This window comes from Lepidochelys olivacea (assembly GCF_965140295.1).
Source record: "Lepidochelys olivacea isolate rLepOli2 genome assembly, chromosome: 1".
Classification (NCBI taxonomy): Eukaryota; Metazoa; Chordata; order Testudines; family Cheloniidae; genus Lepidochelys; species Lepidochelys olivacea.
In genome coordinates this window covers 171,175,036-171,187,364 of record NC_140411.1, presented here as the reverse complement: position 1 = coordinate 171,187,364, position 12,329 = coordinate 171,175,036, and the positions used below count along the sequence as shown (strand labels likewise).

The window sequence follows — 12,329 nt, the reverse complement described above, 5'->3', positions numbered from 1 at the left end:
TGCTTTCACGGTGAAAATCCTGGTCCCTATTTAAGTCAAAAGGAAGTTTTGCCCTTTACTTCAAGAGGGCCAAAATTTCATCCTGGATATTATTTTTAAAAAGAGATATTTAACTCAACGAGAAGTTATGACTTGGTGCAAAAAACACTGAATGAAAATGTCTGGCCTGTGTTACGCAGATCAGGCTAGGTGATTATAATGTTGCCATCTGACATTAAAATCCATGAAGGGGTTTCATGTCTGGGGGTGGCATTTGTACCGGTAAGTGATGCCAGGAGAGTTCTGGAAAAGCACTGGCTACACCCATCATCATCAGTCACTCTAGCAACTCCTGCTGGTCACTGTCCTCCACCAAGCACAAAGGAGGCATTCTGCCTCCTGACACTGCTACTCAAACAGCCCTCTTCCGTCTCTTATACAGGATAATTTAGCCCTTTAATCTCCTAAAGATCCATGATGGATATTACTTCTGTATTATACAAACAGCAGCAGCAGCCGAGTCCTTATTAAAAAACAGATCTAAAAAAATCTCAGAATTTTTTTTGGCTATGTAAATGTAAATCCATATTTCTGCTGCATAGTGTAAATAGAGAAGCTCTGAACTTTAATAATAAAGAGGCTCTGAAACACATTATCCAATAATGAGAAGACAACAGAAGAAAATATTTTGCTAAAACAAGCAAAACTTCACTCACTGGATCCTGACAATCTTTCCTTTAATGAAAAGCTTCCCTTTCTCCACAATCTGAAATGCCTAAAATAATCCCATGTGCCCAAGAAGGCACACACTAGACACATGATAAAATTATATTCTTGAAAGTGAAATGCATTCGTCGCATGAGACCACTCAAATTTACGTGATGCAATTTTAAAAACACTGTGAGAAACCCAGCACAAAGGCGTTGCTTCACATCTGAAAGTAAGCAAAAGTGATAACATTTTTCTTCATCAGGTTAAATTTTCTTATTTCCCCCATGGCAAAAATTTAAGTAGACATGTGTAGCCTTCTCAAATAATGGATTGCGTTTTTTTTTTATTGTTTATTTCTTTAGTCACATGAACTCAAGGAAAGGAAATATGAACTACGTAATCTAATAAATTTGATCAATATTATTGGAACACTTTGCTACAAGCAATCTGCATAACTGCAATATAACATAGTTTCACATGAGCGAGGCTAAGAATGCAGCCAAGTGCTAAAGTGATTTGCTTCATCTTCATATCCCAGAAGTTCTTAACTAAAAGACAGGCATGCAAATGAATAGTGAAGATGTTTTGTCATGAAAGCAAACATATTTCTGCCACTCAAACAATGTTTCTCACCCATATGGAGAGATAAATCCCAAACGAAAATAGACTACGCACTGACTCAGTGTACTCCAAGTGTCTCTCTTGCTAAAATAAAATAAAAAGTCTATACAATAGTTCTTGAAGAACCACTTTAGTATGTTATGATGGTGTATGTTTTAACAGATCCTTAAGTGGGAGCATTTAAAGCTTCTGTTCAAAGTATTGTTTTCTCTGGATAGATTTAGGCTACTATCCTGCAATGAGCTTCTTACAGGCAGATTCCTGTAGCTGTCTGGAGTCCCAGTGGCTTCAGTGGGGCTCTCTCTCTCTCTCTTCAGGTGTCTGTCTATGTGCAGCTCATTGGAGGACCAGGGTCTTATATAACCACACAGAATGGTCACAATGCTGATGCTGCATTGTTAGCAGCTGACACACATGCAGCCAGGCAGAGCAGCAGATGCACAAGATACCCAACGTACATACAGAAAGTTAATTTAACTTTTTAAAATTACATGAATAGCTTTTAGAGAAAATTCATGTCCTTAGAAAGTAATTTTTTTTTTAAATCAGTTTATTTTTAACCTGAACTCAACTAAGACAACATGGTTGTAAGTCAGGATAAAGTGATCCAAAACAAAAAGTCATACAATGACTGTTTACATTATGCAGTAGTATATGTACTCAGTTGCTGAAGTATAACTTTGCAGCCTGACACAGAGGGCACAGAACAGATGTCACTTCATGTAGCGCAGGATTTTAAGAAGAGCTGAAACCAAATACTCGGATTGCAAGTTCCCCGAACTTCGAGGCACTTTGGATCATGGTCAGAACTTGGCCATGGACTGCCAAATATTAAAATCGTAGTGGCCAAGTAGGGCCTGATGGTTGGCCACTCTTAACTGGAGGCTGGCCATGGAATAATTTTTTCTGCCACAGAGATCGAGCCTTTTCGCCTCTTTATTCTTAGGGGTCAATACTGGTTGGCCCTGCCTACCACACTCATTAGCTGACGATACCACCAGTGAGCTAGGTGTGGGGTGTTTATATAGGTATTCAAATCCCTTAGCAGGGAGATACTGTAATACTTCCCTGCCCCCCATTTCCAAGAGGGAGGAGAGGAAGAAGGAGTTTGCCGCAAGGCTTTGATCAGCTTTGCCACTCCTTCGTGGATGGGTATTGCCACCCTGGAGGGGGCTGCTGAGCTTAAAACCCCAAATAGGGAGTTGGAGGGTTCTGCCAAATCCTCGGCCTCTAAGCCCAAGTTCAAAACCACCTGCTTAAAAAGCCCCTGTTGGGCTTTTATATCATCCTGAGAGACCATGTGGGAAGGTCCCTCTATCACTTCATCAGGTGAAGAGGATGAGGAGGGGGGTAACGACAGGTCTGCCAACTCCGTGTCTGCCGCCAGAGGAGCCCCAGCCAGGACTGGGTGACCCTGGGGACCTTGGTCTGACTCTGCTTCCCAGTCTGGGGGTGGGCGGGAGACCATTGCTGACCGTTTCTCAGAGACCCCTAAGACCGATCGGTGCCCCTGCGATGGTTGGGGAAACCCCCAGGGGTTCCATAGCTGCCAGGGAGCCAGCCATTGACCCTGGGGCCATGCGGCCACTGGTGGTCCCGATGGGAATGCCAATGCCCCCAGTGGGTGGCCCTGGCCTACTGATAGATCTTCCTCCTCACTCACTCAATCTAAGGAGGGAGAGACTGGTCTGGGGGACCAGGACAGTACCAATGCTGCCTGTCTACCCCAATACCGTTTGCCCACTCCGTGGGTCTCCACCAGTGACCTGTACCACGATGAAGTCTCCCAGTGCCATGCCTCCGGCAACTGGCATCGCTGTTCAGAGGACTGGTGATGGTAGCTCGGCAATCAACGCCTCACACTTTGAGAGCGGTGCCACTCCATGGATTGGGAGCAAGAGGATCAATGTCCTTGCCCACAGGGATCGGTACTGGCAAACTGTAGACCAGTGACAGGACTCTGAGGACTGGCATCTGGACTCTCCAGAGTGGTGCCGCAAGCTTGGAGATTGACCTCACTGCTCCAAGGACTGGTGCTGGGACTCTGGGGACTGGCCACGCACCTCCACAGGTCTGCGCCAGACAGCCAGCGAACGACACCAGGATCCCAGGGAACGCTGTCTAGAGTCTGGAGAACAAAGCCAGGAACTCTGACAGGTAAGCCGGTGGCATAGCGCTGGTGGGGCACGCCCTGTGTTGAGGAAAGGTGCTGCACCGATGATGGTCCCAGAGCGGGTTTACCCCTGAACGGGACATGTCATTGGCTGGTGTGGGCAGCACCAGAAGGGACCATACGTCCTTAGTGGCCTGAAAGGCCTTTGGCGTGGATGGCACTGCCGCTTCCGAATGCCTCTGCCACTTTCCGGGGTGGCAGGCGGGGTCACAAAGGGGGCTCGACAGCTCAACAGGTGCTGAAGCCTGGCCACCATCCAAAGGGGAAGAGTGGCCTCGCACGGGTCTTCGTTCCCCTTCATTTTTCTTCATCAGGTTAAATTTTTCCCTTTATGGGACGTAGCAGAACACCCTCTCCAGGCCTCGCTCTGCTTTTTAGCCTCTGACCGGTGCTGGCGGTGTGATCCGCACTAACGCTGTGGTGCAAGGGCCGACGACATAAGGAGCATTCTTAGCGGAATGTCCCGCTCCTTTTCGATTCGCAGCTTGCAACTCTTACAAATGTGACACTTGTCGCTCAGGTTGATCTTCCCCAAACATTTTAGACAGCTTTGAGGGGATTACTGACTGGCATATGTTTTCTGCAGCGGTCACAAGGCTTAAAGCCCTTCCTTAGGCTAAGTCCCGCAGGGGGTTAACTATTTCTAACTTATACACTAAGGGAACTAATATACTACACAAACTTTCTAAGAACTATATACAAGAGAATTCACAACTAGGCACAGTTGAGAAGGAAAGCTTGCCAAGGCAAGGAGACGTTCCAGCACAGTCATTGACAGAAAGAAGGAACTGAGGGAGGGGGGAGCCAGCAGCACCCCTTATATCGGTGTATACGCGTGCCACTCCAGAGGGCAGAAGAACCAGTCTTCCAGCACCGGTGCATGTGGCGAGCACGCACACGCGTACAATGGAATGGACGTGAACAAGGACTCAAAGAAGAACTGAACATATTCTTAATTAGAATTCAATAGTCTATTCTCTTAATTTACATGTTTCACCTCTGAAAAACGGAAACCACAGAGGAAAAAAAACAGGATCCAAAAGCTGGGACTAAAGCCAAGATGTTTCCTTTACCATCCAACATTTATTTATTATAACAATAGCATTTAGAAGCCCTGAGATAGATCTGGGACCCATTGTGGAAGGCACTGTTCAGACACATAGAAAGATATAAAAACATAAGGGCGGCCATACTGCATAGGACCAGTGGTCCATCCAGCGCAGGATCCCGTCTTCCAACAGTGGCTGGGGCCAGATGCTTCAGAGGGAATGAACAGAACAGGGGAATTATCGAGTGATGCACCCTGTTGTCCAGCCCCAGCTTCTTGCAATCAGAAGTTTAGGGACACCCCGGCATGGGGCTGGATCCCTGACCATTTTGGATAATAGCCATTGATGGACCTATTCTCCAGGAACTTATCTAATTCTTTTTTGAACCCAGTTATACTTTTGGCCTTCACAACATCCTCTGGCAACTAGTTCCACAAGTTGACTGTATGTTGTGTTTCTTTTAAATCTGATGTCTAATAATTTCACTGGGTGACCCCTGGTTCTTGTGTTATGTGAAGGGGTAAATAACACTTCTTTATTCGCTTTTTCCACACCATTCTTGATTTTATAGACCTCTCTCACATTCTTAGTTGTCTCTTTTGTAAGCTGAACAGTCCCAGACTTTTAAATCTTTCCTCCTATGAAAACTGTTCCATACCCCTAATCATTTTTATTGCCCTTCTCTGTACCTTTTCCAATTCTAATATATCTTTCTTTTTTTTTTTTTTTTTTTTTTGAGATGGGAAGACCAGAACGACACGCAGTATTCAAGGTGTGGGGAATCATGGATATAAGTAGTGGCATTATGATATTTTCTGTCTCATTATCTCTTTTTTTTCCTAATGGTTCCTAACATTGTTAGCGTTTTGGACTGCTGCTGCACATTAAGCAAATGTTTTCAATAAAGTATCCACGATAACGCCAAGATCTTTTTCTTGAGCGGCACCAGCTAATTTAGATCCCATCTTTTTGCATGACTCCTACCTATTGTTTCACAAACTTTTCTGGCTCCCAGCTCCATACTCCTTAATCAGAGCCAATGTTATTTGTGGTAGGGGCTATAGTTAAATTACTCTATGCTCTTTTGGTCTGAAAAGCACAACTGCAGTATAAGTGTAAAATAATATCTTCAGCTAAACCCTGGTCAACCAGAACAAAACTCACCCATGCCCTCCTCCAAATTGGCACCACATAGGAAGAGTAGGTTTCCAGACAAGGAATGAGTGGACAGTAACATACTATGATGCCAGAGTCCCTGTTTTGACATTGATCAGTAGGGTCACTACCTGGACATCAGGAAAGAAATAGTGAAGATCCACCTACTGTTCCTCTTCCACCTCCTGACACAAAAAACTAAGGATTGCAGGACTACAGTCCTTCTGCCATCATTCCCTTCATTGAATAATTGGTCAAACTTCAGTTGTTCATAGTTGCTTTGGAGGAGATTATGGTTCATACACTAGTTTTTAGCTGCACTGTCTTTATACAAAGGCAAACTAACTGGAAGTTGTGTGTAGCTTAGAAGACACTCAACCCAAATTACCATAGTCCTTAACATGACAGTTCCCTAACATTATTTCAAACCCTTTTTATTTTAGAGCAGAAGATTTGAGGAATATCTGAAAAATTAGAACCGGATGCCTCAAGAATCAGCATGGATTTGTTTCTCCCTATCCCTCTTTTGTAAAAAAACTTATTAAAAGTGATCACTTATCGCAGCATCACTTCCAGCCAATATGCTGTTTCAGTGCAGGAAGGTCACAGAAAGGAATAGGAGGCTGCTGCTGCAAAAAGAATCTTGTGGAAATGCTGGAGCTCTCATCTACTGGTGAGTTAAGGAACATAGGACTCTAGAATCTTAAAGTCTAAGCATGCCTGGCCTTTCTCTTGCTCCCCACGATAAAACATTCCCACCAGCGCCAATTGTTCAAAATCTAGCACTGAAGAAAAAAAGCTATAACCTGTATAGATATACAGGAAAAATTATACAAGTACCTCGAACCAGAAGATGGATACATTTGTAAGGAAAAAACCATATCTCCAAGTATGTATCCATCTATCTATCTATCGCCCCATATATCCCAATTGTCTAAGCAGTGGTTCTCAACTGGGGGTCCGCGGATGCCAAGCCCTTTCGGGGGTTTAACGGGGCCCTGTGGCTTCAACCCGGCGCCTCAGCGCTCCCCACGGGGCTAAAGCCAAGAGCCCTGGTGCTCCCCTGCGGGGCTGAAGCTGGCCCCTCCCCAAAGCCGGGCGCTGCCCAGGGCTGGAGCGGGGAGCCCCCCCGCTGAAACAGGGAGCCACGCGTGAACATAAGTCACAGAACTATGCCTATGCCCAAGGCTCCCCCCCCCTTCCCTACCCCCAGGCACAGAGCCTCAAGTCCCACTGGGCCCTGGAGTTTTTATACCATGTTGAGGGGGGCCTCAGTAAGAAAAAGGGTGAGAACCCCTGGTCTATAGGACTGTTGAAATGGACAATACTTGCCAGGAGAAATATGAAGATGTGAGAATATTATGTAATTGTCCCCATTTCCCAATGAGGAGAGAGTTTTAAATGAACAGATACATGGAGAGAAAACAGAACTGCAGATTTGAAAATCTACACAACTCACCCAAGCACCTGTAGGGAACCACAATGTGAGGGTGACTCTTGCACTGCTTCCGCCCCCTCTTGCACCAGTTTTGGATGGTCACAGGCTGGTTGGCTTCCACAACATTGGTAATTTGCAATTCAGGATAAACCTAATGTTCAAAATACAAAGAGAACAAATGTAATCAATCAAAGGCATATTTACTGTGTTATTAAATAGCATTGACACCGACATCAGATCGATGTTCAATATCATGCCTTCCTCTATCTGTTGTATATTATGTAACTATCATTCAGTTTCATTTCATACAATAAATTTATATTGTTATATGATTCACCCAAGTAGAAGCTATACTCCATTAAGAAAACAATAACCAATAATTATCAACTATGATTGTGAATGTGGCGACACCCAACTGTCTTTTAAAACCTTAAATGACTCTCCTCTCCCCCCTGCCCAACTCCATGTCCACCTGAACTGAACGTATCAATCCCTGTTCGCCTTAATTTTCTTCAGCTGAGTATCACCAAAAGGGACATCTTTTTATTTAGCTACCGTGTCCCCTACTGCATGACCAGTCCATCAATCTCCTCTCAAGACTGAACTTCCCCTCTTTTCCCAAGTCTAACCATGGACTCACCCTAAACTCAGAGCCCTCCTTTCCCCTAACATTGTTGCATTCAGAAACTATTTCTGAATGTCAGCTATCACTTTCCCAATACAGCCCTCATCTGCCTCCACACTGAGAGTTTGCTGAATCACCTATTCATTTGCATGCTTAGATTATTGCTGTTCCCTCCTTTCTGACTTTCCTAAATTGCTCATCTCAAAATCCAGTCTGTTCCAAACACTGCAGTACACTACTGCACCCACACATGCGCTGACAGTCATGTCGTTCCAGCCCTGAAAGGAACTACTCAGTTACAGTCATTGTCATGATCCCAATCCATCCCCATCTGCGATCTCATTTCTCCCTCAATCCTACACACACTCTTCCCCTCTAATTTCTGGCCCTGTCTGCTCTCCTTTGTCAGGGGTCAATTCTTTGCTGCTAACCAGCTATATGGAACAGTCTGCTCACCTCCCAATAATCTAGTTTCTTCATCCCTTCTTTTGAAAGAAAGTGAGAACTCATCTCTAATGCTGCCTACGATCAGTAATCTGTCAACCAGGTCCTCACATGGAACTTACTGTGGTACTAACTTCCCTTTATTTCTCATCTCATCAACTATTCCAACCTATCCTCAATCATTGTAACTGCTGTGCATTAAGATACTTGAAAGAGCATACAGTTCTGGAGCCTTAGAATTCTGCCTTCCATAAAGGGAGGTTTTTGTTTGTTTTTTTCTGTAGTTGGGAACTCAGTGTTGTTGAATGGAATACACCTTGCAGAGTAGGAAACCCTTTGCATAACAGGTGGAGTTTTAAAAACACCTGATTATATTAAGTTAAATTATCATTTTTATTAACTTGCATTCTGGTAGCACACAGAGACCCAATCAGGAGAAAGGCCCCATCCGAGCCAGTACAAACAGAGTAAAAGATGACCCCTTCCCAAAGAGTTTACAATCTAATTAAGATAAAATGAAACAAGTGGGTATAGCAAAGTCAGAACTGTATCTTTAATTAAAGCTGAAATTTAAAAGCATAACATTTAAATGGCAATGATAAGTAGCAATACATTTTTGTGCTCTTTTATGCTGCTCTGAGATTAACGCTACTTGAATTCAAGCAGCGTAGGGGTAGCACATGTATAGCGGAGGGGAAGGGTAGGATGCAGTATAAACATCAAACACAGGATTATGGGAATGGGCAGTTCTCTCCTAATGGTCAATTGAAGGCGATTGTAATTGAAATACTGTACAGCCACACCTTGGACTGTATGTTTAAAGCACATTATAAATTACATTTAAATAATTTGTTACATGTAAGCCCAGGACAATTACTTTCTCTTGATATGCAAAATGATCAATTATGGAAGGAGAGAGTTATTCAAGGCTGAAAGATTAGCATGTTATGCTGAATGTTCATATCTGACAGGGTGAATACCATCCGATATATCACATGGCATTGCTTTAATTACTACTATAAAAAGGGAAGGAAAAAAAATCCATGACATTGTATTATCTCCATGACTGAACTACTGTGCTTCCAATGTTATATGGAACAGTTTCTCTTTTACATTGGATCAGACATATTTCTCTGAATAGTAAAAGCGACAGGGTTTGGGATTTTTGACTTTAGCTTCTAGGACCATTATTTGAGGCAAAGCAAGAAATCCAAAGAATATTGGTCTATACGGATAAGGTTGCTGCGGAGTTTACTACCAATATTTCTGTATTTGTGAGACCGTGGAGTGGCTCTGTTCCACTTATTTGTGTCTGTTCTGTAGCAGATAGATTTAAGTATTCACTATTTACATTGTAAATGCACCAGATTTCCATATTCAGTTATTAAACATCTGCATAAAGTGAATCCAACAGAATCTTCTGCTCTATACTCCTTAAGTGTGCAAGTACTGAATTTTAATCAAGTTGACAATATTATGAATGAAATAAAAACTTTTCACCTCCTGAAACCTGGTGTCTCTTCCCTTTAATGGTCCTCATTCTCTTCCCTGACAGGTGAGTATGCAATCATGCTTATGTTCCTGTTCTCGGTCACAGCAGTACCAAAATGGATTAATTAGGATTCCATGAAGCTGGTAAGTTTCAAGCTGCCACTGCTGTGCAAACACCACTACCCAAAAGCACACAGGCTGTTTCGGGAGCCATGGGAGAGGAACAGAAGGATTTGGTTTGCTGTGTAGACTACAGGCAATATTTGAGAGGACAAAAGTTTACCACTCCAAATATAGACACCTTAAACTGAATTTCAGATGGCATCATTAACTCTGATCATAAAACTGAGATATGATGCAATGTCACTGAAATGTTCTCACTGCAGAATTTTTCTGACATAGGTCACTGAATAAGTCAAACCCACAATGGAAATGTGGCTACTGTACGTAAGTATATTTAAAAAAAAAAAAATCTAACATCTATAAAATGTCAAGTTTTAAAGTGTTTTTGTTGGAAGAGAAAAAGAAAGATCCTGAAAAGTATATGCAGACTTCAGGACTCCAATTCAGAAAATCTTTCCTATTCAGGACAACACTTAAGCACATGGTTAAAGTTAACCACATGCTAAGGTGCCTTCCTGATGATTAAAATTAACTACTGATGTGAGGCCTTGTTAAAACAGTAGTAGCAAGACAAAGATTAAGACAAAATAGGATAATTTATCCATGTTTTACCTGAAAATTTCCTTTCTTGAAATAAACGAGGTCCATAGATCCATGACACTGGGTATTCTACTCTATGCAAGTCTTGGAGGTAAACCAAACCTGTCAATCAGAAGCAGGCAAGGTGCGGCGCCAACCACCAGTTGAGACACTTCCTAGGAAAAACTAAGCACTCTATCAGTAAGGAAATTTAAGTAGTAAGATTAAATAGAATAATCCTCCTGCAGAGCAAGGTATTCAACTAACAAAAAACTTTGAGTGCTAATTAAGAATTCAATATCTTTTCCCAACTGACAGCCCATTCAGGTGGGTTGGATCTGTGGACCGCATTACTCCAAGAAAGGAAATGTCCAGGTGAGCCCTGGATAAAATTTTCCTATTCTTATTCATAATGAGGTCCACAGATCCAGGACATCAGGATTTTTATACCAGCATCCACTCGAGGCAAGAACTATTTAGAGTTATTTACAGATGCAAAAGAGGATAACCCTTTATTAAGAGTTACTGGGATACTATACCAAGGAGCACCCACCTACTAAAGGCAGCGCCAGATGCTTGATGTCCGGCTTGTAGAATTTGAAGGTGGTACGAACAGATAATCAGGTAGCTGCTTTACAGATTTTCTTGTGTGAGGCATATGATCTTTCTGCCCATGAAGTTGCCACAGTTCAAACGGAGTGAGCTCGGATTCCGGAAGACTGAGTTAGTTTTTAATTTGTGTGCTTCTGAGATAAAATAACTCTGACACCTGAAAGTGGAGGATTTTGAAGCCTTCTTTCCCTTTGACACTGCATAATAAAGCACAAAGCATGTGTCTTTCTGACCTGAGCTGTATGGTAAATATATACTTGGAGAGCTCTGCAGACTATCCCAAGTATGTCACAATTTCTCTTTGCAGCACACTGGAGCTGGACAGGAGGATGGAACAACAATCTCCTGTGCTTTATGGAGTCTGCAGTTAATCTTCTAGTATGAAGACTGATCAGTTCTGACTACCACTTTGGCTTTAAGAAACATGCAATAATGCAGTTCCAGGAAAAGAGCTCACAACTCAGATACCCTGAGAACAGACAAAATTACTAACAAAAACACCACTTTAATTATTAGAAAGTAATGAGGCACCTTTGCGAGTAGTTCAAATGAAGGGCCTGTAATGGCACTTAGAACTAGGTGAGATCACATAAAAGAACTTCATGCTTTACACGAGGATGTAGAAGAGATGCTGCTCTCCTTAAAAAAACATTTCAGACATAGCCTCAGTCTGTCTTAAAGGAATTTGAGACTCTGTGGTACTGAAACATATGTGGGGGTTGAGACCCTTGTTAAAATTCAACCAGGCCCCTGAATACATTGAGCGAGTAGATTTATTTCTGGTAACTAAAATTGCGGATATTACCTCTCTGAATAAACTTGGCTTAAGAGGCTCTAGTCAAGAACCAGGCAGCTGGGCTCATACTGTCTGGTTTCTGATGCATAATTGGCCCTTATATCATCATACCCCTTCTGGACAGACAGCTGATGGGAGGTCTTTGTACAATGTCAAGGTGGTCAGAAAACCAAGGACTCCTGACTAGAACTGGGCTACCAGAACTACCAGTGCTGCTTCTCTCCTGGTCTTTCGTAGCATTCTGATGTGTAAAGGGAAGGGAAGGGAGGCATAGAAAAGTCCTTTCTGGCCATCTTTGCAACAGGCTTGGTTGCCTTGGCTTTGTGATTCCACCAGCAAGAGGAGGAGACAGACACTTTGTACTTCAGGTGGGAGGCAAACAGATCTATCTTTTATCAGGCAATGAAACACCTCTGGGTGTAGTTCCCATTCTGGACGATCTAACTTTTGCCTGCTGAGCTAGTTAGCCGCAACATTCAATTTCCCCTTGGATATGAAGGGAGCGACTTGTCTGTAGTGTCTCCTTTGCCCAA

General features: G+C 42.9%; 1 protein-coding gene across 4 annotated transcripts in view; it reads right to left on the bottom strand.

Annotated features, from left to right (window-relative positions):
* Positions 1-12,329, bottom strand: part of APP (amyloid beta precursor protein) — a 295,623-nt gene that overhangs the window by 170,106 nt on the left and 113,188 nt on the right. For all 4 annotated transcript variants that reach the window (XM_084634832.1, XM_084634833.1, XM_084634834.1 and 1 more), the window contains exon 3: positions 7,148-7,277. In XM_084634832.1, the coding sequence (XP_084490958.1) occupies positions 7,148-7,277 (130 nt within the window). The remainder of the gene's footprint in view (positions 1-7,147; positions 7,278-12,329) is intronic.